Raw genomic sequence first — 27,118 nt, forward strand, 5'->3', positions numbered from 1 at the left:
CTGGAGTAGGAAGAGTAGCACCAGCTGAATGTTTACCTTAGGATCTTCATAGACCTCAGGGTCCATGTGCAAAATCTGCGGGTAAAGGGCTATCCAGTCTCCTTTCCTCAAAACGACTTCTTGATTCCCTTCAAGCTTGAGAACAAAATCCTCTTGGCTGATGCGGATGTTCATAGAGGACGAGCACATTCTTAAACTCTCGTTTAAGGCACTCTCTGCGATTAAACAAAAGGGGGGAGGGGGGAAGCATCAGAAATATGGGAGATGACTGGAAGTTATACATGGCTACGGCTGCTGATTCTCCAGGAGTTTAGTAGGGCAGGCTAAAGGGGAAAAAAAAAAAGGGAAAAAACCACACAAGCAAAACAAAACATAAAGCAGAGACCAGGAGGAGGCAATGCACAAGCCCGCAGGGTTGGGCTGGGGCAGTCAGGGATGCTGAACCTCCCGAAGTGATTCTCCCTGATGGTGATGAGAAATCCTGACGGTTGTAAGCAGCACCAGGTTTTGGGTGGAAAGTCATTATTCAGGCATCGTGTTGAAAACAACGCAATCAAAAGACATGAACGCTTTATGCATTTACATATATTTTGGTGGTTGCAAACAAGTACCAGCGAAAGTATCCATGGAGCTGTTTAGCTTGCTTTTTGAAAGTTGTTGGATTTAATGGTAAGACTATACATTAGAAATCATTCTGCTTGTTAATTCTGTAGTCATTCTGAGAATTTTTAAATGCATTTTCTTTTCAATGCACTATGCTGCCAAATTATAGTGTCTGTTGTGGTCAGAGTGAATGAAAGCAATTCATTATTTGCCTAGTAATTTTAAGAGAGAAAGACACTTCTAATTGGCCTAGAGGAAACAAAACATAGTCCTTTCAGGTTTGGGGAAAGCAAGATTTCTGTCTCCAGCATCACATCCTGGAAGGCTCCAGAAGCTGAATGTCCTTGCTTTCCCAGTGGCCTTCACCTTTTGCTCCTAGCACGACAGATTTTATGGCTAATTTCCGGCAATTTATCCTGGCAGTTTGAGGAGGAATTCCTTTGGGAATAATATGCATAATTTGCATAAATCATTCTGATAGCATGTATATCAGCATGTAGCTCCTGTCTAGGGCTGCATCTCTCACTTTGTAATCAAAACTGACTATTTTTCCACCAGTGTGTATGGGCACTGTTATATGTGACTTGATTCCTTCTAATCATTAGTGTGAAAAATAGCCTAAAATAGGGTTTCATTTGCATGTAATAATCCATTTGTGTCTGCCTTTATGTTTTGTGATATCAAATAAGCCTTCTCTAAGTGTTCACCAAGGCACTGCAATTGCTGCACCCAAAAGGTTAGTTTATTAGAGACAGTAGCTACCCAGTGTAGATGTTTCTGAAAAAAATAATAACAAACGTTCTTTCACTAAAAATTAAATCTGGTGCAGCATGCATAGCAAATAAAGTGGCCCTGGATGCTTTCTTGCAGGAGGTTTTTCCTTAAGCATGCATTTGTCTAAAGAAATGAGGCTGCGGTCAGCTTTGTGTGGCCAGTGCCGTGATTCAATGTGACGTACAGTGAGTCTGTGCATATTCTTTTGGACTGCCTTCGTTACTATAATCAGGCAGAGTCAAATCGGCTTGTTGGTGACGAAGCCAGAAAAGAACCCTGGTTCCAGAAGATGGCCTCTACTGCGGATAGCCACAAGGCACCTGACACGATAGATTTCAACTGGCAGCGCTCTGGCAACAAAACTTTACGCGGTACAAAGGAAGGGTCCAGCCTCGGTTCCAGACTGCCTTCAACCAGCAGAAAATGAAAATGGTAGCTTTGTACCAGTCCACCATTTGGAAATGGTGGTGACATATGTGGAGACAGCAGAAATCAAACGAGGAAGAGAAAAGGAGGGAAAAAAAAAAAGAGAAATAATTATAAAGTGTCACGGCAAAATAGCAGCACGTTTAACCACCCAAGCAATGCGGTCACATCCTATCGGCGGACATCCTCCCAGAAAGCGCGGCAGTCCCTGCCCGCTGCCGGATCTCAAATGACAATTGGGCAGCGTATCTTATGCAGAAGTTAATCACAATAATGGAGCACAAAGTGTGGCTTAGCGGTCAGATCGTAAATGACAAATCTGTTTTACCTTCCAGTACCAGTTATGTGTGGAAGGCGAGCTTGGCGCTCGCTCTGAGCGATCATGCCGATAATCATTAGATGACAAAAGTAATGAGTCACATTATGATCAACAAAGGAGAATGGAGCTTATATGGCTTTGCAGGCTCACATTAAAAAAATAGACAGTCAGCTTTCCACAAATGCCAGAGCTATACATTGAGAGGAATGACAACTGCACAATAAAACTGCAGCCTTTACTTGCAGTTGTCATAGTTCAGCAGACACCAGCCATCGCCGCTGACAGACCAGCTGGGTAGCTTGGGAGGCCTTCCATTCTGCACCGTGAGGTACAGTAAATTATCCAGCACGGTAGAGCAACATCTGTTTCTGTGCTTGTGCCGAACAAACAAGGCAATTTAAAGCATACCAAGGGATAACCAAGCAGCAAATGAACATGACCCTCATTTTTTTCCCCCCTTCTTACACACATGAGATGCTAAACTTCACTGTGCAAGCGCTACATAAAGAAGCCAGGCTGTTGTTTGATAAGGTGTTGTCAGAGAGATTTTACATCTTTTCTAGAGAGAGAAGGAGGGGGGAAGACAGAGATATATCTCATAGTATTGTTATTCTTAGAATCCTCCCACTTCTCTCTTCATTTCTCTTATACTAAAGCTAGCACTCAGCTTCCAATTCATTCTAGACTTTTTTTTTCAAAAAACTGTTTCAATATACTTATAAATATTCAGTCTTTAAACCCTAATTTGCTATACTTAGTTCACATGCCTTCAAGCATTTGTCTTCCAATTTCCACTGAATAAATGCGTACTAATGAGAAATAGAGCAAGCTGCTGAGGCAAAGCTGGGTGACTTGAGCCTGGCCTGCCACCAGCTTGTGATAGGCAGGCAAATTGAGTTAAAATGAAAAGTCTTGTCAGCTGAAATACAACATGGTAGCCAAACAGCAAGCTGTCAATCATCCAGCCAAAACAAGGGACTGCAGGTAATAAAAGGTCATTGCGAATCATAAGTGCATTTGGCTTTCGTAGGCAAGTTAATTTTAATTAAACATGATCTCTATCTGTAAATGTTTTATAAAACTTATTGTGCAGTAATGGATTGTTAATTTTACACTAACACAGAGCAGGTAATAGGGTGCAATAATTATTAGAGTGTATTGTAGGAAAATAGCTATTGAGTATGCAAATATTTGGGGGGGTCATTTACCAACGGGCATCACGGTGTGCCAACACAAACAATAATCTGAAACAAGTACATTTGCATCTTACCCAGAACTAAATGTACTGCCCAGCCCATTCCAGAAAAATATATTTATTCCTTTTAATTCAACCACTGATTTTAATGCTTAGCATTTGTGTTAGGACTACACATTCTGTATTAGCTCCTTTTGGGTCCCTACCCTTTCTTGTGTACAAAACAAATTTTCAAGCTGTGCTCTTTTTGCAGGAATATCTGGGATTCAGCAATGACCTGGGGCAAGAATACTTCACCATATAAATGAATGGACTAATATTAAATAAACGAACTGACTAAACATGCCTAGCACTAAACATGCACTAAGTACATCTCTGCTTTATCCTTGGCATTTCCATTATAACCAGTTTAACTGACAGACCATTTTCATGTGTCCTTTACCATATTAGAGCTCTGTTGTGAGCCATAATATCTAATAATGTATGTTACTCTGTGCACACAAATACATTTGGATTTTGGGATTGTATTGTGTTATGCAGACAATACAAAGGGTGCTGCCCCAGAAATGCCATCAGAAGAAGATGACCCTATCATGGCCAAAATTTGCTAGTTTGATTTTGGGTTGAGTGTGTTCTGCATTTTGGTTTAGTTTGTTTGGCTGGTTTTGTTTTTGTTTTTTTTTTTTTTTTTTTTGGTTTTTTTTTTTTTTTTTTAATAAAATAATCATGTACCTGAGCTTAGAATTTAGGAGTAAATCAGGCCATGTTGTTCCCTAGACCCAGCAATCTGACCATGATAACAATGCTCTTCCAGAGAAAGACTTTTAGCAATTTGTGCTTCTTCTCCATATAGCATGAGGGTTCAAAAAGACTCTTGTTATAGTAGACCAAAAAGAGGACGGAGAATCAGAGCGCTTAAAACAGGAGAATGAGATGACAAGGTGATGAACATGCAAGCATCCCACCTGGTCTGCCTCATCTGAGAGCAGGGACACAATCCCAGTTTCCTACGCTCTGGGTTGGCACAGAGGGAACGGAAAGAGGAAAAGCTCAGTCTTGGAGGTTTGGGGTCAGTGGCCTCCCTGAAAGAGGGGAGTCTTGGCGTGCAAGAAGTGCAATTTGGGACCTTTGTCCCTCCTACACATTTATTAACAAAACATCCCTTTCCCTTTCCACTGAAGCATGACTCTAATTCTCTTATGGTACAGATTTTTTCTATATTATTATTTTATGGGACAGTATCCAGCCCTTTATGACTTAAGTGCCAGAAGAATTGAAGTCTAGCTTCTGTTCATATCACATTATGTTTAACATGATTATGAAATTTAACAAAAGTGTTACAAGAATACTACAAAGTAGGATGTGGCACTTCCCTCTCAACACATAAATCAAATGCTACCAAGGTACTTCAAGATTTCAAGAAGCAGAGGAATGACACAGTTAATGTTTTTAAACTGTTCATACTTTTTGCACCAGATGGTTTTAGTGAACTACATGGTTTTATTTTCCTTATTGCTACACTTTTGGGGAGCCTTATTTTTCTCCTTTTTTTTCCATTGGCCATTCCCATCTCAGTCTATAAATATAAACTAAGTTCTCTTTTGATCTTCTTGATGCTTGGTAACTTATTTATTGGTGTATGCTAGCTCTGATGTGAAGTAGTTTTACTTGTGCTCCTTAGAAGTCCATTAAATGCTTAGAAAGTCATGTTACTCACCAGAATTGTCATGCAACACCTCCTCTACTTCAAAAACATTCTCCATTGGTTAGAGATAAATCTGCATCAAAACAGCCATGACTCTGGATGTAACCAACTTTGTAGACTCACGATATGTAAGATTAATATTAATGCTCTAACACAAAGGAAATGGACTCATATTTGTACTAATCAAATCAAGCTTGCACACGGATTCTCAAAATGTGCCACATTGCATGATCTTGGAGAATGGCAGCTATGACAAAGATCCAAACCAAGCACAGAATGCACTACTCCACCATCATCCCAAACACAGCTTTGTTTGAGAGTAGAGCATCAGTTCAGGTCATGAGCTACCAAGACCTATGGACAGGAGCTTGTTTTGAATATGGGATTGGTTTTGATATTTAAAGACAGTGGATTATTGAACCTTTAATCTTTTGTTCAGCTGTTGTCTGCCCTTGTAACACTACTTGTGGAGATTCACAGATGATTAAAAGTTAGGTACCTACCTGCTACGCCATCTTTCATCCCTTGGGCTATTTTCACCATTTCTCTTGCCAGTGTCCATGCACTACCAAATGAAGTGAAACCAAGAGCTGATGCTCTGAAGGTCTATACAGCTCCTGATTCAAACAACTTCCAATGACCACTGGCAAGGGTCTCCCTCTGAACCCTAGATCCAGAACCAAAAGATGTGTAGCTCCCTTAAAGCTCCCTCTTTTGAATGAAGTACTAAAAACACCGTTTCTCCTCTGCAAATTTTATCTTCTTATATTTCATTTGGAGTCATTGCCCAACAGAAGCCTGCTTTAGAAGCCTTTTTTGTTTTGTTAAAGAGAGAAAGAAAGAAATTGCTTGCAGATAAAATACATTTGCAGTTTAAATATACAATCCCACTTTAATTTCAGAAAAGGGTCTTTCTTGGCAGTACCATACAGAAGTATTTGAAATGCATTAACACTTCGGCAGATGCTCAGAATCAAACAACTTAATAGGCATCAACTTTTTTTCAAATAATTGCAAAGCTTCGATTTAGCCTTTTGCATACCTTGCATAGTTAATTACCTAGGCTTTAATGTTTACATGCAATGAGAGTATCTACAGCTATAAACTACATAATTTATAATTGATGTAAATGGGTGTTATTATGTCAATTAGGCAGCTGTGTCCTCCACCTTCTCAGTAAACAGAAATGAGTGATAAACCGAGTTTGCCGGGAGAGCCCCTCTCCTCTTCCTAACAGATAAAAATAAATTACCTAGGTAGATCAGGTTGTCCAATTGTTCTCTGGTGAGGTGGATGTTATATGTGGGCCCTCTCTCTTGACCTGTTGACTGCAGCAAATGGTCAATCTCGTCACGCACTGCTGCAAGAGCTTCTGGGTGCCGCAGAAGATAATACATGGCCCAGAATGTAGCTGGAATCGTGTTTCCCACAGAGGCCCACAGGAAGGCAAAATGATGTGCTGGGAGAAAATAAGTGAAAAGGAAGATTAATAGCGTTTATTACACTGATTAGATTTGCAGTGTGCTAATTAAAAGATGTTAGGACACAGACCCAGCCAAGGATCAGTGAATGCTAATGAGGACCAATAGGCTTCTGAAGTCTAATTTTCTGCTTAATGAGAATAGTTTGAAATGTAATGTCGGGGGGGTGGGGGGAATAAGGGGAGGAAATGCAGCTCAGTTATAATCTTTCTCATTATCACCATTAAGTATCTTGTTTTACCACCTCAGCACAAAAAAAAAAATCAATTATCATAGAGGGTTGTTTCAGAGTAAAACATTTTATCATTAGCCAATTAGAAAGAACATAAAAAAATTTCAAGGTCGCCATTTTGCCTTTTTATTTCAAAGGTCTATAGTAAATTATTTTATTTTAGACAAGCAATCATTCATAAGTTTCCTACCTGCTTTGTCATAATCTCCAAGCAGCTCATATTTCTCAAATATATCTTGTCTGGCTTGGACCACTTTTGACCCTCCCAGCCATTTTGTCATGTTCTGAAGTAAAAAATGATGTATAAGCTCCTTCCGAACCTTCTTGGTAGCTCCTAGCAACTCAATTGGTATGTTTGCAGCTAAATAGGGAAAGCTGGCATCAAACTTGATAAATTTGTCTCTGATTTCACTAATAACTTTGTGGCCATCTGCAGCAGGAACTCTTCCATATAGTGTTACAAAACTGGCTTCAAACATTACAGAGCAGCAGAATTTGTACATTTTTTCTGTTTCCCAATCTGTTGCTTGTGAGCATTTCCATTCAAATATATCCTGGAGATTTTTCATCATGTGGTCAGAAATGATATCCAAAGGCTTGCCTTGTAGATACTGGTAGATTCTGTGCAGGTTTTCCTTGAGTTCAGGGAATTTTCCTTTTGACAAGGCTGGGTAGTCAAAAGTTTTGGATGCCATTTTATTTGCAAATTCATGAAATTCAAGTTGCTTGCTATTTCGGATGACGTAGACATATTGAAATGGGTCCATGATAAAGGTAATATATCTACCTGAATAGAAGAACAGAAAATAATTAGAGACACGTGCACTTTTATAATCTGGTGACACTTCCAGAAGCAATAACTAAAAATAAGCTAAAGCCTGTGAAAAAATCATGCAGGAAAACAAACAAACAAACAAACAAACAAACAAACAAACCAAAGCAAAGATATGTGAATAAATCTGCAAAGAAAAAGAAATTATGAAACAAATATTATTTAAATTGTCTTTGTCAGGATGCAGATTCCACCAGTGTGCAATCCACACTTTGCAGGCTCTTCAAAAATCATTGTGAAGCCATTTTCATGTAGACAGATCTACTGTTTGTGCCAACAGTTGTGTGTGATCTCTTCAAATGTGGTGCTCTGAAATAAATAATTTTCTACTCAGGTCTAATTCATGAGAATACAGTGTGGAGTCATAGCAACATTTGGAAACTGTAGGTTTTCACTAGCAGAAAGCAAAAAACACACACATTTAACCTGCACAGAGGAAAGTGAATGACAGGGGCTGGAGTGGAAAACATGCCACCTAGGCAGCTTTTTCCAAGCAGATGACAGAGGAACTCATAATCTGCCAGCTGCAGCTTTAACTGCACGCTGCAAACCCCCAACATTTAAAGTTTTTCCTCACATCTGGCTCATTTTCCCTGAAGCTTTTCTAACTCTTTGTTAAGAATGTGCTTAGTATCCATAACATGACTACCTTAGTTTATGAATGTGAAGTCACGGCCTGTGAGGTAGCAGGCACCATTTTTAGGACAGGCTCCACTGTGGGACACACACTGTCCCAGTGCTAGGATCCATTGTGTCAGAGTGCACCACCAACTTCCTACCCTTGCCAGGGGCCTTAATGAGACGACACAGTGATACCTTCAGCTCCTTGTACAGAGGGATAGGATTGCATCAAGTTAAAAGCTTTTTCAAATTGTCCCTGCCAAAGAAGTCCTGAAATTTCTCCCCAAACTTCAAGACAACTGCTGCAAAAAAGCATTTGGAGGAACTACCATGAATCAAAATGCTAACACTCCCAAAGCTCAATTAAATCTTAGAGAACCATCTTTATAGATGGTTCTAAATTTAGAGTTCCTGATTCTTACCTTGAATTAAGAGGTGCATTAGGGAAAAAGGGTGCCTATTAAAATGTACACTTTCCCTCTGAAATATCCCAGTCACAAACTCAGGGAAAGAGCAAAGCTTCCAGCACTTACAGTCTAATTCTGTCTCACTAAAGGGACAAATCTCCTTTGATTTTAATGGGAACACTACATGCTTAACTGCGGACCAAATTTGGCTCTGTGACAGATGTCCAGAGATAAAGTAGTCACTACCACTAAAAATGTCAAGTATCCATGGTTACTATATAGTGATATCTGAATTATCATAGTTATTTCATATTCTGATTTGTATACACACACAGTGCCCTATGGTATCTGGGTACACTCTGGACTTCCTCTACAATTGCCAGCTGCCATAATTCCCCTCCCTATTACATCAATTGCAATCCCAGTGAACTAGTAAGGAAATGTAAAGGACATATCAAGACAGAATTTGAACTCTTTTTCTTTTTTGTCAACAGTGTGTGAACATTTTTAAGATACTCATGGATTTTGTTTTACTGTAACATAATCAGCCATAGCTTTAAATTTAATTTTAAAGTATATTGAGAAACCAGCATGAAAGAGAGATCCTGAATTCTCAGTCCCCTTTTTAGACCTTCTATGACTACAGAGGCTAACAGGACTTTTTAGTCTTGACTTGACTTTAGTCTTGCAGGATCTTTTTTAAGAGCCCTAGAATTACCCTCTCTTTTTAGCTTTCACCTATTTCATGCTCTTTATTGAGGCTACCATCTTTGTGATCAAAGCTTGGAAAGAATGTCCAGTGGAGCAATTTTTAATAAATAGATTTGGAGTGTTATTAACCCTAAAGATGAAAGCTGGCTTCTTAACTTTGCATTTACAGGGTAAACAATTTAAGTTAAGATTTTTAATTAATATTAATTTAAACCATCTGTCCACCATCTGCTTATTTCTGATGCAAAATATGAGTTTCTTTGTGATCTTTAATCAGACACTTAGCAAACGCACATCAATTCTTATAATTTTTAAAGTAAGAAATTGATTTTCAGCAAATGAGTTTTCAGACAAACAATTTTAGTAATAATTTTAAATCAAAACTAACTCACCACTAGCACATACTTTGAAAAAAAAAGTCCCTGAGAAAAAGAATATTACAGATCCTGATTTTATTATTCTCATCAGGTTCCTGGTAGCAAAAAGTAAGTATGTAACAAAATATAATTCATTTTGTAGAATCAATTCAGGCACCAGACCACATCACTGCAAGTCAACAACATATATAAACACATAAACCAAAATAATAAAAATATTTCTTGTTGCTACATTTAGTAACGGTCTAGATAATCAGAAAAGTGGAACCCCCCTATAACAAAGGCAGTTTGTTTATGTATGCCATCGAGAATCTAATTTTAGATCTCTTAATTAGAAAAGTACTAAAACCTAGGGCTGATTATTGGCAGTTAGAAAGTTGTGAGAGTGGGTCTGGGAGCCTTTAACAATTACAGTCATCCTTGCACACAAATGCCCTACATGGCTACACTGCTTACCCCAGTCTCATCCATACAGGAACAGATTGCTAATTACAAAATTGTGCCCCAACACCTCCTCTACACCCTGAACAGCAAATATCCGAAGTGGAACAAACTTTCTCACCTCAAGTTACAATTTTAAATTTTTAAAGTGTCAATCTGGTCCTTAGTTTTGCTTTTAAAATCCTATCCTTGTCCCCAGTGAGGTTGCTTCCCACTGATCGTCCCTGGTGGTGTCAGAGACAAATAAATTAAAACCTTTCATAATGTTTTCAGTTATTATTTGGTATTTCAAAATGCAGTTTCCCCCTCTACTCCCATATCCCTCCACTGCAGCTAATGCCAAGACAATCGTTGGGAAGTAACCTTTTCTGAAATCAATTCAAAATCTGGATACTCATGAGTTTCTATCAGAGTACTAAAAAAGGTAATGCCAAATCAGCCAAAAATGAAGGCACACTACTATTTCCACAAATCATGTAGCCTTAAATATTGAAGATATTCATATAGAAACCACTAGAGAATAAGCCTTTCCCCGTTAGTTTGTAAAAAACCCCTTCAACACCAAAAACTAAGTAGGCATGTACATATAGAAATGTCATACTCCAATTCACAACAGTTTAAGCCACTGAGCTATTTTATTTAATACAGTAAAAACAAGTCAAAACAAGAGATGTATCCTTCTTTCTGCAAAAAGCCCTCTGATTTTTTATTTTTAATGGCTACAGAGAATTCATACTTCACGATCCAGTTCTTCAGTCTGCATTACACCCATGCTGCAAATAGCCTGGTTATCTCCATTTAGTTTCTACGATCTCCTAGAAATAGAAGATTGATGTGGAAAATATGAAAATTGTCAACATTGGTAAATCTGAGCACAGAAGCCAGTTTTTGTATGATAGTTAAGAAATTACTCTAATAATGCATTCTGGACCTTTTTAATGCTAATGATGAAAGACAAGCATTTCAGATGGCATCTAATGATGGATGTTATTTCAGTAATGCTTGGAGCAGGCTTCAGCCTGGTAAGGAGTTAATGAAAATTACCTTTTGCCTATGAGAGAAAAATGTGATATGCTACTCTAGGTGTATCACGCTTTAAAGAAAAGAATGACTTAGCAGCAGTATTCAAAACGGCAAATGTGCTTAGTCAAAACCACAAAAATTATTTTATTAAAGGTGAGTTAGTCTGAGAGAGAATGTTGCAGGGTTCGTTACCACTCCTATGAACTTGAGAGGAAAAGGACACAAAGTTTAATCCCGAGAAACAATGACAAAACTGTTTCAAGCTCTTTAAGTTCTTACCTAGCCGTCTGCCTATGCTGCTGACCCTTAGCAAGCAGAGGGGCTTGGGAAGTGGGAAGTATGATCATCTCAGTGCCACAGACTCTCTCTCTCTCTTCCCCCTCCTTATTATTTCCTTTTCTGATATTTTCTTTTTTTTTTTCCCCCAAGACTATCGCATTTACGTAATCGTCCTCTTATTAGGGAGATTCTGCTGAACTGCTGACAATGATGTACAGTGGTGCTGCGCTGGCATGACGTTTGGGGAAAACGATTCTGCTGCACCACCACACAAAACCAATTAGAGAACTATTTTCTGCGACAGGTCAGGAATTTACATTGTTTCTCATAGAAAGATGTGCTTTTTAATTTCTTTATTAAGATGACATCCATGTCCCTTGCGACTTTTAGGGATGACAATCATTTGCTCATCACATGGGAAAGTACAATCAGCAAAATCGCGTTACCAGTACGGGGCAACGCCAGAAACTCCAAGCATCATTCTGCATTTTCCAAATGAATTAGTTTGAGAACCAATAATTATAAAAATATATATTGATATAATTTTTTGACAGGACCTTTAGACATCCACCAGGGGGGTAAAGTAATGATAGTCCACATACAGCTGGCTACGCTATGTTTGCCGAGCACAGAAACATCATCTTTGTCAAATCAGTAAGACAGAGAGAAATCCTGTATGCCTTCGGATCAGGACACGAGAGGAGACACTAACTAGCTTAGGTTTCCTCCATGACTTGAGGATGACAAACTATTTCTCTTTAGTGAAGTCCTGATGGTCAGCACTTTTATACCGAAAAAGAGAACTTAAAGTGGTGTCTCTGTTATGATGAATTCACAAAATCAAACATTTCCCTGCACAAGACTGGAATGATATCCAGAACTAACTTCATTTACCTCAGTCTTTATCGAGGGAGGCTTGGCTCAAAACACTTGAACATAGGGGATTATCTGAGATGGAATTTGGTTTATCCTGGAAATAGAAATTTCTGAAACTAAATTACGCTCATAATTGGTTTAACACAAACTTCTAAACATAGTCTTTCATAAAATAATAAAGAGGCAAAAGAAATAAATATTTGATTAAACACTTTTAACATTCTGAAGTATGACTGTATCCAGCTTAATGAATGTACTAGTATCTGAATTATAGCCATTAATTGGTATTTGTAAGAAGCCAAAACTGTATTACAGTGTGAATTCAAATTAACAATAAAAAAGACTGTATTTCAACAAGAGTTGATGTTGTACTGTGCCAAACTCACTTTCAAGTTGCAAAAGATCTGTTTATACCAATTTTCAAAAAAAGAATCCTGAATGTGAAATTTTAAAAAATACATATTTAATACAATAAAAATTCTCTTCCAAAGGAACAAAAGGACAGATTTTGTAAAAGGAGGAAAATTTTTATTAATTAAACACACAGGTTACAATTAAATTAATTGACTTTTTTTAAAAAAAATTTTCATTCCAAAATATTGCTTCTATGGAAATATAAACCTAATGCTACTACCCTAGGAAAAAAAAGCAAACTTTATACTTTACACTGAATATTTTTGTTTCAAACTCTCTATAACTACAGGAATAACTAAAAAATTATATATATAGACTGAAGCTGATAATTTGAACAAGGATATTAGCATGTAAAGGTGCAGAAGATGATTATAACCAGCTATATTAATAAGAGCTTGCCTTTCTGAACACAAGAAAATAGTGGATTTTATACTGACTTTAGTAAAAAGTAGATCTTTATAGATAGATGTAAATTTATATATTTAACTTTCATTCAGGATTTTAGTTTTATTCTATGTTCTTCTTCCACAGCTAAGGGCCTATGTAAAATCACTCAAATGTTTGTATTCAATCTGGCTTAGTAATACAGTTATAAATACAGGAAACAGCAAGGTTATATCATACTTTATTATATTGTTATTTTCAGCAAGCATGATCAGAGTAAGAGGCTGGCAACGGGAAGTTGCTGTGTTCCAGTCCCGATTGTATCACTGAGTCAATGTGTCATTCATTCCCTTGTGTTCCTGTCAACCAGTTGTAAAATGTGTGAGAACAAATTCTGCACTTTTTTTCTTAAGTGTTTTCTAAATTTAATCTGATATTTCTCTGTGCAGTGTCAAGATGATGGTAGTTCTCCTTTCTCTAGGAAAAAACCCACCAATACATAATTTAATGTGCTGGCAAAATCTATGTTCATACAGTACATACCTACAAAATCTGTCAAAATACATATATACTTAGAGATGTAAATAAATCCACACATTGATAGTGATATTTTATAGATAACTATTATGCTTACAATATATGCAAATTTGAGGGATTTTTATGGGTCTATGCTAGAGAAAAGTGTTTTGGGTTAAGGAAGATTCTAAACTAAACATTTGGATTAGTATTTAACTTCACTGATGGAAAAAAATCAAGATACATACTAAAATATTTCTCACCAGCAATATGTACAGTGAAAATATCTCCAAATTTCTTTTGCTGATCCAGTAAGAATTTGTAAGCATCTTTTCTAAATATCAGAGCTTTCCCAAGGTAAGGAATCCAGCCATTTATTAGTGGGGGCTCTCCAGTCTTTCTGTTAAAAGCAGAAAAAAAAATAAACAGGAGTTAACTTTGGCATGAGAGCAACTCATCTTTATATCTATTTATATATTACACTTAGACCCACCATTTACATCTATAATTCCTGCAATGTATAATATGTTGTACAGAAAGTTCTTCAGATATGATGGCAGGTTAAATCTAATCACACCTCTGAGCACTGAAGGCTCCATGTGGTGATTAGGAAAAATAAGTGAGAGAAATTGAGACGCATTTAACTACAGGTCGTCCAGTTATTACCATCAAGTTATGAACACAGAAAAATGACATTCAGTAGAAAAGCTCCCAGCAAAGAGTCATCTCATTTTCAATATTTGGTGTGTCAGAGGAAGATGTATTGGAAGGCAATTATGACAGATTTAGGTAAATAGGACGCCGACACACCACACAAAACAAGTATCCTTACAGATAACATTTTAGTAATTTCAGCTTACTAGCACAGAGAACAGCCATTCTAACTAAATAACTTTAAAATACAGGATAATAATACAGGCTGAACATTAACTGTAAAAAAATCTTAGTCTCTTTATATTTATAGTCGAAGATAGAAATGTATCTGGACAGTTTAAGAAGAACGTACAGGTATTGATGTTTGCATCCCAGTTCAAAAAAGCAGCCATGGTGCGTTAGTTATCTTTACAGAATAGTATAAAATACCTTTTAAGAATCTACTAAGTTACATTTTTCTTTAAAAGGAAAGAAAGGTTCCCACACTGTTCTACTCCTGACTGCAAGTAAATATCTTTCCTTCACGCTGGTCTTTAGTTGCTTGAATCTGATTTAAAACAAAGAAACATAAAGCGTGCTTGTTCTGGAAGGGATTAAAACAAATATTCACAAACAACTCTGCTGCTACATCCCATCTGTGAAGGTGACTTATACTACATGCAGAACAACTCATTCTGATTAAACACAAGATATTTACTAGCTTGGATCTAATCAAAGATCAAGGGATCACAAGCTTTACTACTATCATACACAGCATGGATTTTTATGTAGCTGGATTAACCCTATCATAGTCACATTCTCCCTTGAACTGCTGTAACACAAAAAAAAAATTAAAATAACCATGGTATGCTGTATTTACTTTGAATTTTACTTTCATAATTAAAACTTTTTGGGCAGAAAAATAAAAGCCGGAGATTTTCCTGCTTACTTAAAAGAAGCTATTATAAATTTAATTTACAGATAAACAGATATGGCTAAACCAAGCTGGATATTTTGATCTCTGTCTAACTGACTACTAACTTCAAATTTAAGTTTCCAAGAACATCCTTCGTCCTCTGGAAAACAAATACATCTTCTTATCTGACAGTCTTACAGTCAACAGTTTGCTGTGCCTTTTTCATTTCCTTAAGTTTTGTGGCTTTGGCATTTTGTTTGGTTGTTTTGTAGTGTGTTTTTTATATTGAGGAGAAGGTGAAGCTCCTCTTTCTTCAATACCTCCTGGAAACCACTGCATTAATCATCCCCTTGTGGTCAAATAACAACATTATTTACTCAAATGGTCCAGAAAACTTTGTAATGTTTAATTTTGTATTAAGTGAATAAAAGCAAAGAACTAATCTGAGATTACATGAGTGGGATCACTAGCCCTGGAAGCATAGCAGCCAACTTGATACCCTCAATTATCCCTTCCAAGCCTGTAAAGAATCTGGATGATTTATCCATTTTTTTCCCCCCAGACTATTAAGTCCTGAGAGTGTCCGCCTTTCACTTCCCTGGCTGGAGACTACGTCCTGCAAGTAGCATCCTGACAAATATTTAGATAGGCTTTTTGTCATCTTCTAATTGAATGCATCTAATTTCACCCTCCATGTTCTGTCATTTGGTCAGAAGCTGTATTCTTCACGAGCTCTCCGCCGGGTAAAAAGAAGGCAGCTCAGAAATCCAGGGGAAAATTAACTTAATGCTCCGAGTCTTCGGGATCACATCAGGGAGACATTTTGCTATTGCAAAGACGTGAGGGTCATCGTTCACTTCAGACATGTTTAGCTCAGCAGCAATAAGCTTAACACTGTTAAACACTGTGTCAAAGCTACGTGGCTTTCAGAGAAAAATATAACACCAGTTCAACTTACGACCCACAGCAGACTGATAACAGAAATGTGTCTTCATTTCTAGCTTTCTGTCTCTTTGGGAGATGGAGGTCATCTCCACGCCTTATCAATGTCTGCTAACACACAGCACAGAAAAGAGCGGCCGCTCGTATTTCAGTGCCTCCCCAGATCCAGCGCCTTTCTGCACAAACCTTCAGGCAGAGCACTGCAGCCAACCCCATTTCCCGAGGGACTCTCACCTGCATCCTGGGTATCTCCAGAAGTCTTCATCAACTTTGGATGCTAAACAGAACCATTAACAAAACCCACAGAAACTTTTACTGCTTAATTAATTTGCTCATGAACTTTAACTCTGGACTCACGCTTCACAGAAGTTGTAAAATTTGATAATTAGGGAAAATATTACAAGCATTAGAGTTATATTTTACTCATGGCAAATATTTTGTTGTACCAAATGCAGAATATATCTAAGATATATAATAGAGCACTATGAAGTGTTTTGATGGAAATTTAGGACTGCAACTTTTTAATTTAAGCATTCAGAATGTTTTAGAGATTACATTTTTTTCAGGTCTAGTCTAACTGCTTAAATTCTAATGCATTTAACAAACTTCACGATATTACCAGGTCTTTTCACTCCACATATTGGGCTGGTTTTGCTTATATAGAGGAATATCTTTACTTGTCTGAGAAGCCTCTGTGAAGTCAGTAAGACTTAACAAACAAATTTCTCACATATGTGAGTGAATTTTACAAATAAAGCATCAGCAACATGTCCAATGCAATCTATAAGTAGACAGATCAGTTACAAAGTGGAGGGAGAGCAACACAGTTGTATCATCCATCATTGTTAAATGGATAATTTCAAATGGCATTATGCAAAAATCAGCTGGCTACAAATGCAGCCCATAAATAGAACAAACAGATTTTGATAACTAATTTTTCGTTGCTTTCACAGAGAAAAGATACTTTCTTGTTAGCAAGTAATAGAGTTGCAACATCTACTACACCAAAAAAGCAAAGTTTTGGAGTTTGTTTACAGTTTCCTTATGGGAATATTTTTCAGCTCACCTAAAACACAGAAGGCAGTAACTCAGGTGTGATTATTTAGCTACTGAGGTAAGGCAATACTAAAAAATGTGGATGTTGTATCTATGTCTCACTTATGCCAAGCAGCAGTGATGCAATAAAGCAGGAGAAAAATGAGCTTCAACATAAGTATTTCAGAAAATGTTCAATAAAAAAAAATAAATTCAATGTATCTAAACATTATGCTTTTATGTAGTGAAAAGGAATTATTTTGGAAATCCCAGTAAAGTCTTTTGTAAAGGTCTCTGTACACAACATCTTTTTTTTTTTTTAGTTATAAAGAAAATACCCTGAAGATTCACAAGCAAACAGACTTTGCCAACATGATCTCTCACAGAAATATTATTGCTTTATAAAAGCACACAAGACTATTCTTTTCTTGGTTACACCATTTCAACATCACTGCAGTGTGAGGCATTGAACCCGTGTAAATGAGAGGAGAATCTTTCTCATCTCACTGGTTATTTGTATTCCAAAGGAGCAGATGCCTTTCAAATTATGCAAAAACCCACAGCGCATCTTGTACTATAGCAGATGAACAGGTTAATTTTTCTTTTTGCACATAATAAATCATAAGTGCTTTAACACCCATAGTCGCATTTCATGAACATAAACCTTCTGTTTAATAATGTCTGTTTACAACTAGAATCAGACATACAGTAATCTTTTGCCTGGGATAAACATTAATCCAGATCTGTCTAGAAAAATTATACAATTCATTACCATAAGTAATCTCTATTGTGCCCCATGCTTAACCTTCATCTTTTTTTCCTGTCCTATAATCTTGCAAATCCACTGGTGGTGTATGATTGGCATCTGGTGTTAAGGCAGCCCTCACTGCACACAGTGCAGCTGAAGCAGCCCGACAGGAACACGTCACTCTGCAGGGTAACGCCGGTTCAGCTGACCGCTTTTCACAACAACTTCCACCAAAGGCAGAGAAAAACCCTCCAGACCAGGAGAAAAAGGTCTAATAATAATATAAAATCACCCCTCTTTTGCCACAGAGGAATCATTTTCACTTTCCAAACCTTGCTACCATTCACAAAAGTTTAAGTCCGTGCTCTGAATTTTCCATAGTATCTTTGGACAAACCATCATAATACCATGTCCAAGCTGGAACACACCATGTCAGGGGACTTTAAGGAATGGAAATGGATTGGTACAGAGTAGAACAAAAGCTATTATGAACATGTCAAAGCAGTTAGAGATTATTCACAGGCTCGATCACAATATTTAAGCAACAAGACATGACAGACAGTGTCTTTCCAGGGGCTTATGAACACTCTAACTGTGAGGAAAAGAATGAGGCCAAAGGCTTCAACCCCAAGAAAGGTAATCCCCAGAAATGTGGTGTCTGGAATGTCTTCTTGTATTATGAGAGAGAGAACACAGGAAACTTAGGACAGGAGGAAGCCAGTGAGTCTTTCTATTTTTTTTTTAAATTTAGCAATTTTCCCCTAGACCTACTTATAGGTGTTCTACATCTATGAGGACAGAAAATAAATTTTTCTTACAAATATTTGGCCACAATGCAATTTTTGACATTTATAAAATTATGCATGTCTTAAAACCTCACCCAAATTATCTCACTCAATGATCTCCTGGAACTCTAAATCTTCCAGGTTGAATACATGCAGTACGAAAAAGCATTCCCTGCAGAACAAGCCAGATGAGGGTTTTAGCAATATACAATCTTTTACCCTTGGATTCTCAGCTTCCATACTTCCTGTGGAGGTAAAGGCACTGCTTTCAGGTTTGTGGGGAGTAAATGGATGTATCACCTTGAGAGAGACACGGGTTGACTCGATGAAGTGCGAGTCCCGAACAGAAAAACCTCACACTGCCACTGCCTACACCATGCCTAGGTAAAGTGGTTTCATACTGCAGTACTGATCACCATCTTGTTTTCTTTAGGATAAAAATCACTCATAAAAGAAAAGGACAAAGACACATAAAAAAGTAGAAAATACACTTTTGAGCACTCCAAGGAGAGGAGAGTTTATCTGCGCTCCCAAAAAGAGCAGTAGAGCAAAACAGACTCTAATGTGTTTGTGGTAATGTGAGACAAACTAGGAGAAATGCTGACAAAAGCAAATCAACCAACTAGTGAATTTTATAGTGATTTTTTTCCCCCCAGAAAAATGCAATCCTTTTGTTGAAAGCTTTTTGTGTCAAAAATTTCTGTGATTTTAATAAAAAATACATTTTTTCTCATTTAAAACCATACAAGGTTTTATTGCTAAGATCTCCAACTGTAATCTATTCACCACAGGAGCATCTTCTTTTCTCTCTCTTCAAGCAATTCCATTTAGGTAATCCCCAAATACCCAAAAATACCAAGACTCAATAACTCATTCAGTAACTCTGAAATATCACTCTCTAAGAAATCTTATTCCTTTGCAGTTTAGGCTAAATTATATCAAGAATTGTACGTTGACATTGTACATAGCAATTCTTCACACTGCACACTGTGTTGAAGGACACATCTATAAATTCTACCTCTATTTCTAGTTACCAGTTGGGACATTGCCTGAGAAGCCAAAAGGCAAGTAAATACCATGGTGGGAAAGTAATCTGAACAGTTTTAAAATGGAAACCCACAAAGAAAGAGCTTGTGGCTCAGGTTTTATCAGATGCTCAACATTCTGAGACATTTTACAATACCAAATGTAATGTAAAGTTTCATTACAGGCAGGATAGGGGGCATGGTGAAGACAAGACCTGGCCTATGCAACAATAATTCAGCAGTGTTAAAAGTTAATACAAATTTAGGGCTCATAGCCTTCATTTTGCAATCCCACTTTGCTTCTGCTCTGGGTAAAGGCTGTGAGAGCAGCCAAAACTACTCAACACTTTCCCTGACCAAGCCCAAGGTCATTCTATTAAATTTTACATTTGAGGTTATTTGTCCAGTCCAGGACTTCTCCTTTCTTAATTCAGCTTTAATCAAAGAAAAATAGGCTAGGCAGAGATGATGAGAGGTTACTGATTTCATACCTGGTACCCCAGGTAGGGCGCTGTGCATTGGTATTTTCCTTATATTTTCCTATGCCCTTCTTGAAGACAGACAGTAACAGAACAGAGTCTTTTCAGTCTCCCCAAGCAATCTGCTTCACATCTAACCTTTATCTTCATGTACCTCAAGCCCACTACTTCTCACTCTGTCTACAAAGGAGAATAAATTATTCCCTTCACTTCTGCAGGAACACTTAATGCATTTAAAGGTACTTATTATGTTCTCATTTAGTCTTCTTTAGGTTAAACAACCTCCATTTCTTCCAGTATTTCCTCATAACTATTTTCTAGACCTCTACATACTTGTATAACTTCTTTCTTGATTTTCACACCTTTCTCTATGGCAGTGTCTGCACTGAGCACAGCAGTGCAATTACCTATTCCATCTCAAGGGTGACACCCATTGCTTCCCAGCACAACCTCAGCTTTCTGTGCAAAATCACCACCGTGTTGATAAAAATCCAACTTGGGAACCATTACAGCTCTCAGCCTTTTCCCAGTGAAAAGACTGTGCTCCCATCCAGATGCTGTTGATTAGTCCTCTGTGTTTTCCAGTTCGCCATTTGGAATGCTAATCCCTCCTTTGCAGGCTCGCAGACACTCCTCTTTAGGTATTATCCACAAACACAAACACTTTTCCTCATATTCATGTGAGAAGGATGGGATCGGAAGATCCACCTGTATTTCCTTTTACTCCTATTAGGAACATATTTATGCTGCACATTAACTGACTTTACCAAAGAGAACCCAGTGATTTTTGTCTGATATCCCTCTCGTCCCTAATTAATTTCTGCACTTCAATATACTGCTTTGCTGCATTTAACACATGTTAAAACTATACACAGTAAGTAGCTCATAGTAGGAAAATCATATTAACCGTCTGGCCTGGAAGTGACAAGTGAAGTGTGGATAAGAATGTCAGCACTCCCCACAGAAATATATTCAAACAGGCAGAAATCATTCCATACGTAATAAAGAGCAAACAAATAAATTCAGGAAATCTCAGAAACAGTGGTGGGACATTATCACATTTTAAAATCCCTGGTAACAAGGAAAGAGAGGAGAATGCTGGATGGAAAAATATTGCGGCTTCTGTATGCAGCAACAGTGTTTTCTTTGAGAATGTAGTATGTAATTTCAGCAGTAAAAAAATTAATTAGTGCAAAAAATCAAGTATTGTTTTCTATAAAACTGCACGCTAAATAATGCAGGATGATTATTAGGACAAAAAGGGTGATGAAAGTAGACCCTTCATTTAATGTAACTGAGCCTTCCAGAAGTTTGGAATCTTGGTTAACCAGACACCTCTATAATCACCAGAGAGAAAAGGAGCTTTTTGGAAATATTGGTCTTTATTAATATACAGATAGATTAGAATTGCTCATCAAGGTAGCTCCGCTAGATTTCCTCTAATTCTGTCTTGTCTTTTTTCATATTTGTTTTTTGATGTCAGTTCTCCTGACCCACTCATATGAAAATCTTTTTCTCCTGATTCTGATTCCTCTGCACACTTCCACCCTCTTGGGATGCCTCCATGAACTGCCATGACCATTGAGCCCCTTTCCCACCCACTGTTTACTTTCTTCTCAAACCAGATCTTCCTTCTCCTGTTCAGATCTTGGTAGCCTTTGCTCTTATCTCTTGCAATGTGTTCTTAGTCCAGGTATTGTCCACCTGCTTTCACTTCCAGTTTGCCCTCAGCCAAACCCCTTCTTGACTCCTGACCACCACTGTCACCTCTGTGAACCACACGCCCTGCAGTGGCACAGAGAAGAAGCAAGGCTGTTGGTGAGTCCTGTCCAGTTTCCCCACTGTGCTCTCCTGTCTTCCCACACCCATCTGTTGTCTCCTGAATTAGGCAGAGACAGGAACAGCCTTTCTACAGTGCATGTCTGCATTGTTCACTGCAAAAGCGATCCTCAGTTCTGAGATCAAACAGTACCAATAAAATCACTCTCTCTCCATCTCCCCTTTCAGGGAGTATTAACCATTTTCAAGAGGCAAATGCAATTCATTCAGGATGCATGTGTGTGTGCACACATGTATTTATCAATTATGTGTATACATCAATCAGATTATGCATATTAAAACAGATTATGTGTATATAAGCATACTTCTATATGCACACACATATGCATTTATGTGCACATACTTCTATATGCACACATATGCAAACATCATAGGAAAAACTGAGTGGTGCCATAATTTCATTTTTTTTGTTGCAGTAACACAAACACAAACAGTTTTATTATAATATTTTGGGGTTTAGCTGTAAGCTTCTAATGTTATAGCCATGGTGGCATTGTGAGTATCAGTACCACCCTTTTGACCTGAGTGCATTATATACCATTACTGACCAGCAACAGACCACTGCAGAAAACTGCTCTGTCCCTCACTCTGTCTACCATGCATAGAATTTTCAAATACCAGCAACCCACCCCTGATTTATTGAGGTAATTAACTAGAAAACGGGGCCACTTACTCTGTCTAAAAATCTCCACGTGCATGGCTTTAGAAGAAGAAAAGGTTTTGCATTTTATCTTTTTAAAAAAAAGATGAAATACAGCTAAGAAGATTTTTAATTAACAATTTCATGACTCCCACAGTTATGGCCATGCATTCCCCAAGTGGAAGCACAGAAGCACATGGTGATCTGCAAGCAATTTCCCTCCTCTCCCCCATGAGCTTCAGATGTCAGATATTTCACAAGTTGTATTACAGAATTAATGGTCAGGACATATTTTGCTCAAAAATGTATTGAAAAACTCCAATGTGTAGTCTCAACAGTTGGATAAACACAAAAATACCCTAGGTACCTTATTTAGTTCACTTATTTGCAAATAAACTGGAAGTTGATATAATGAGAGAAGGTAACTAATTCTGTCAGCAAGGCATGACAGGAAAACAGCATTTGAGTACTGTACTTAGGTGAATGTTTCAAAAGCTTTGAAGTCTGTAAGATGAACACAGTACCAGTAGGTATTCTTCTCTTTCAAAGATTATTCAATTATTCATATTTTCTTTCCAGATACTTCTTTTTCCTCTTTTCCTTCCAGTGCTACAAGTCTATTGCACATGTTAAGAGAAACAGTCTTCTAATGGGATTTCCCACAAACATTAATTCTCTCCTGCTTCATCTCTTTCTGCCACCAACCTAGATTAACACCTCAGTTTCTCCTTCTGAACTGATTTTTCTTCTCTCAGCAGAAACTGCAGGTGATCTATTTCAGCAGAAAGCATGCAGCAATCTTCACTCTTTATCTCTGGCTTTTCACTAGCTGCAACAAGTCTCTCCTCTTTTTCCCCTTCCTAAATGTGCTTCTGCATTCTTTACTCTTCTTCCAAACCTTCTTTTCCATTTCACTTGTACCTTTCCCTCCTTCTCTCACCCTGAGCTCTGCTCCAGCTCTGCCCCTGCATTCAACAGCATATAGGCCTTTTTCAAATCAAACTTTCTCATAGTTCACATTGGATAAGTCCTATCCCTGCCTTAACAAGCTGCCACAATTAGGGAGCTACAAATCCAATTACTTGCAAATGTATTTTCCTAGGTCTGTGTAGTGATACTTTTCACATAAATGCACATATGAGCAGCACCTTTCTATAATTCATATTATGCACTATGAAACAGCAACCTGATGGACTCTTGGGTCTGAAGTGAGTGGATACGAAAAGTGCAGTCTTTTACAAAGCAGTCTTGGGTAGGACTAGACTGAAACTAGATCTCATTAGGAGGGGAATTCTGAAGTATCTTAAAACATTTTTATTTTTAAATTAAAAAAAATAGCCCCTAAATATATTTCCCACAAAACAGCTGCTCCTCAATTTTATTTAGCAAATATCAAAATGAAGCCAGTCACAGCCTTCTCAGCTTGCCCACAGCTTTTCCTAGGATGCTGAAAGGACTTAACGACAGGGATGGCGGTGCCCTGTCCTCCTCGGGCGGATTTGCAGAGCAGCTTGCAGCCACCCTCAGCCACACAGGCTCTGAGTGTGGGCCGCGTGTCTCACAGGCAACCCCTGCCCGACCTCCCCCTGGGCTGCTCTCATCTGCTTCTCCCTCTCCTGAGCCTAAAACTCTGCTAAGCCCATAACAGATTTAATATGTATTAATTTAGGAGCATCAGTGCATTGCCTGAAAACAATGGTTTGACGCTTGGAAAATATATTCCTTTAATTGGTCTGTGGCTGCCCTTCTTAAATATTTATGTAAACTCTATTGTGTTCAAGGGCATAAGGGTTAAACCTAAATGAAGCCTTGTATTTGTGTGAGTTCTCTCAAATGTAATCTCTGTTGGTTTAAGGCAAACTAACTAATTCCAGTTTCAGGTAAATCAAGAATACATTTTCATTCTGCAGTCACAGAAAGTAAGATATTACTAAGTGAAGATAGAGTGACTGGGACACTGTAGGGTCTGAACATGTTTTAAATCCTTCTGCTATGAAAAAAAAAGGAGAAAACATAAATAAAATTCTCAATTTTTTAAATTAAAGTGAGCAAACTTGGGGACTGTAATCAGAGACATTAGAAGTTCAAATGAATACCTGTTTAATTTTTTTCTTAACTTGATTCCTGCACAAAAAAAATTAAGGTTATAAAGGATCATCTTTCTGAAGAATCCAAGATGGCTATGTATGAAAATATATTATCCTTTTATTTTCTTTTTTCAAAACCAAATACTGTCCTACTGAGTAATTTCATAGAATAATGGAGTCATTTAGGTTGGAAAAGACCTTTAAGATCATCACACCTAACGATTGCCCTAGCACTGACAAGTCCTCCACTAAACCATGTCCCCAAGTGTTGCTTACACAAGTATTTCCAGGGACTGGGACCCAACCAGTCTTTCCTGGACAACCTGCTCCAATACTTGACCACCCTTTTGATGAAGAAATTTTCCTGACATCCAATCTATACCTCCCTGTGTGCAACTTGAGGCCATTTCCTCTTGTCATATTGGTACTCAGAGAATAGACTGACCCAGTTTCACGGAGTTGTAGAGTGATTAGGTCACTCCTGAGCCTCCTCTTCTCCACCTCAGCTCCTTCAGCCACTCCTCATAGGACTTGTGCTTCAGAACCTCCACCAGCGTCCTTCCCACTTTCTGGACACACTCCAGTGCCTCCCTGTCTTTCCTGTAAATTCAATACTAGAGCCCAAAACTCAGCCAACCCATGATGAAAAACGGGTGAACACCAGGGTTAGAACCAGATATTGATCTGCTGGCTCTTCCTATTTTTCCCCATCATTCCCTGCAAATAGAGGAGAACACTACTTGTGCAACCGATCCTTTAGCCAGTTGTCCCAAGCCCTGAGGTCTTTCTTGAGTGCCCTCAGACTTCTTGTTGGGACCTTCAGACTGCCACCTGAAAAATCAATAATGGATGATAATCTGAAAGCCACAACAGAGTGGGAAGGTTTCTCTTCACATCTTTAAGCTGGACCCAGGAGGCAGCAGACTTCCCAAATAGGTGTGACCAGTCTGCATGTTGGGCCTTCTGTTCCCATCAGAAGAGAGTTTCCTGTGACAGTGACCTGTCTTCCTGCTTTCTGGAAGTGGCTTTGACAGAGGATGTGGTCTGACTTGACCCTGGCCACACCTCCATGCTGGATGAGCCCCTGCCCTCACCATTGTCCAGCTACACTCACAGAGCCTCACCCCTGTTAGCGGGGCACCTGGGGAGGTGGGGCAGTCACACAGGTGATGCTCCTGCTGCACAGGTGATGCTCTTGCTGCTCCTGCAGGAATTTATCCTCATTGCTCCCTATCCTGTAAGTCACTGTGTTCAGAGAGGAGAGGGAATCCTCCATATCTAATGGGCTGTTGTCTGTTGGGCCTGTCTCGGGGAAAACAGGATGAGATTCCAGTAGTCTGTCTGTCTATCATACTCCCTGATGCTCCTCAACCTGTTCATCCTGTCTCATTCGAATTTGAAATTTTATTAATAAAGTGTTCAATATTTTTCAACCAGCTGCTTCAACTGGGTACCATTATAATTGTTTTGGAACCCCACATAATGAAATTATGATTCCCAAACAGCAAATGAGGCAGCTGTCTATATTTGGGACACAAAATTCACAGAAGTGTCAAAACTTAATGAAATCTTAAAAGCTTAAAGCATTTCTGTTGAAGAGATAATGAGCTCTACAGGTTCTAATGAAAAGAGTGTAGATACAGACAAAGAAGGAGACTAAGATTTAGAACATCTCATCCATGTTAATCCATGGATGCAAGCTCAGGACGATAGACCGGTGACTCACCCAGTCATTGCCTTTGCTTAAAAGGTTTCAAGACTGGCTTCACAGCACTCATCTAGCACAGAAGGCTGTAGGAGTGGGTGTTTTGAGTACATTTAAGGATGGACTCTCATTTGTCTTGCTATGTGACCTAGGAGCCAGACCATTAGCATCCCAAACTGTGTCATACGACTGGTGCTGAATAGGATAAACAGCATGGATTTTGTCCTAGAAAGTACCTCAATATTGCTTGCCAGAAGACAGTTCGATCTGTAAGAAATCTGAAAATCCTCCAGCTCAGGTTGTCAGTAAAGCTGATATGAGGTGCTGGGTCTTGTGTATGCCCTGGGCATCAGATCCTGCTGGGATGAGCCACCTCTGACTGATCATAGATACAGCACTCAATCTTATTTCTATCGCTATGCTTGAATCCCAAAACATGCATTCCCATTGTCCCAGTGTTTAAATATTTGCAATTTTGTCACATTCTGCAATTTTTGTTTGTTCTTACTGAAAGCCATTGTGTGTTAAAAGTGTAAAAACTTCCTTTATTCCAAAGGATAAGTGGGTATCAACAGCGTTATAAACAGCTGGAGAAATATAGACTCACTGAAGTCAATACTACTCTGAATATTCAGACTGATTGTGGAAAGATTTCATACCCTGTGCTG

General features: G+C 38.3%; 1 protein-coding gene across 2 annotated transcripts in view; it reads right to left on the reverse strand.

Moving 5' to 3' along the window:
- The window catches only part of LOC132072626 (cytochrome P450 7B1), a 125,264-nt gene that overhangs the window by 8,244 nt on the left and 89,902 nt on the right, over window positions 1–27,118 (reverse strand). The window contains exons 2-5 of one of the 2 annotated variants that reach the window (XM_059471071.1): window positions 13,865–14,016; window positions 6,926–7,522; window positions 6,275–6,481; window positions 37–215 (exon numbers count right to left, since the gene is read on the reverse strand). In XM_059471071.1, coding sequence (XP_059327054.1) covers window positions 37–215; window positions 6,275–6,481; window positions 6,926–7,522; window positions 13,865–14,016 — 1,135 coding nt within the window. Of the gene's footprint in view, window positions 1–36; window positions 216–6,274; window positions 6,482–6,925; window positions 7,523–12,320; window positions 12,376–13,864; window positions 14,017–27,118 lie in introns of those variants that run through there. The other variant, XM_059471077.1, reaches the window with a different exon arrangement.

The sequence above is a fragment of the Ammospiza nelsoni genome, chromosome 1 (genome assembly GCF_027579445.1).
Source record: "Ammospiza nelsoni isolate bAmmNel1 chromosome 1, bAmmNel1.pri, whole genome shotgun sequence".
In the NCBI taxonomy this organism is placed as follows: domain Eukaryota; kingdom Metazoa; phylum Chordata; class Aves; order Passeriformes; family Passerellidae; genus Ammospiza; species Ammospiza nelsoni.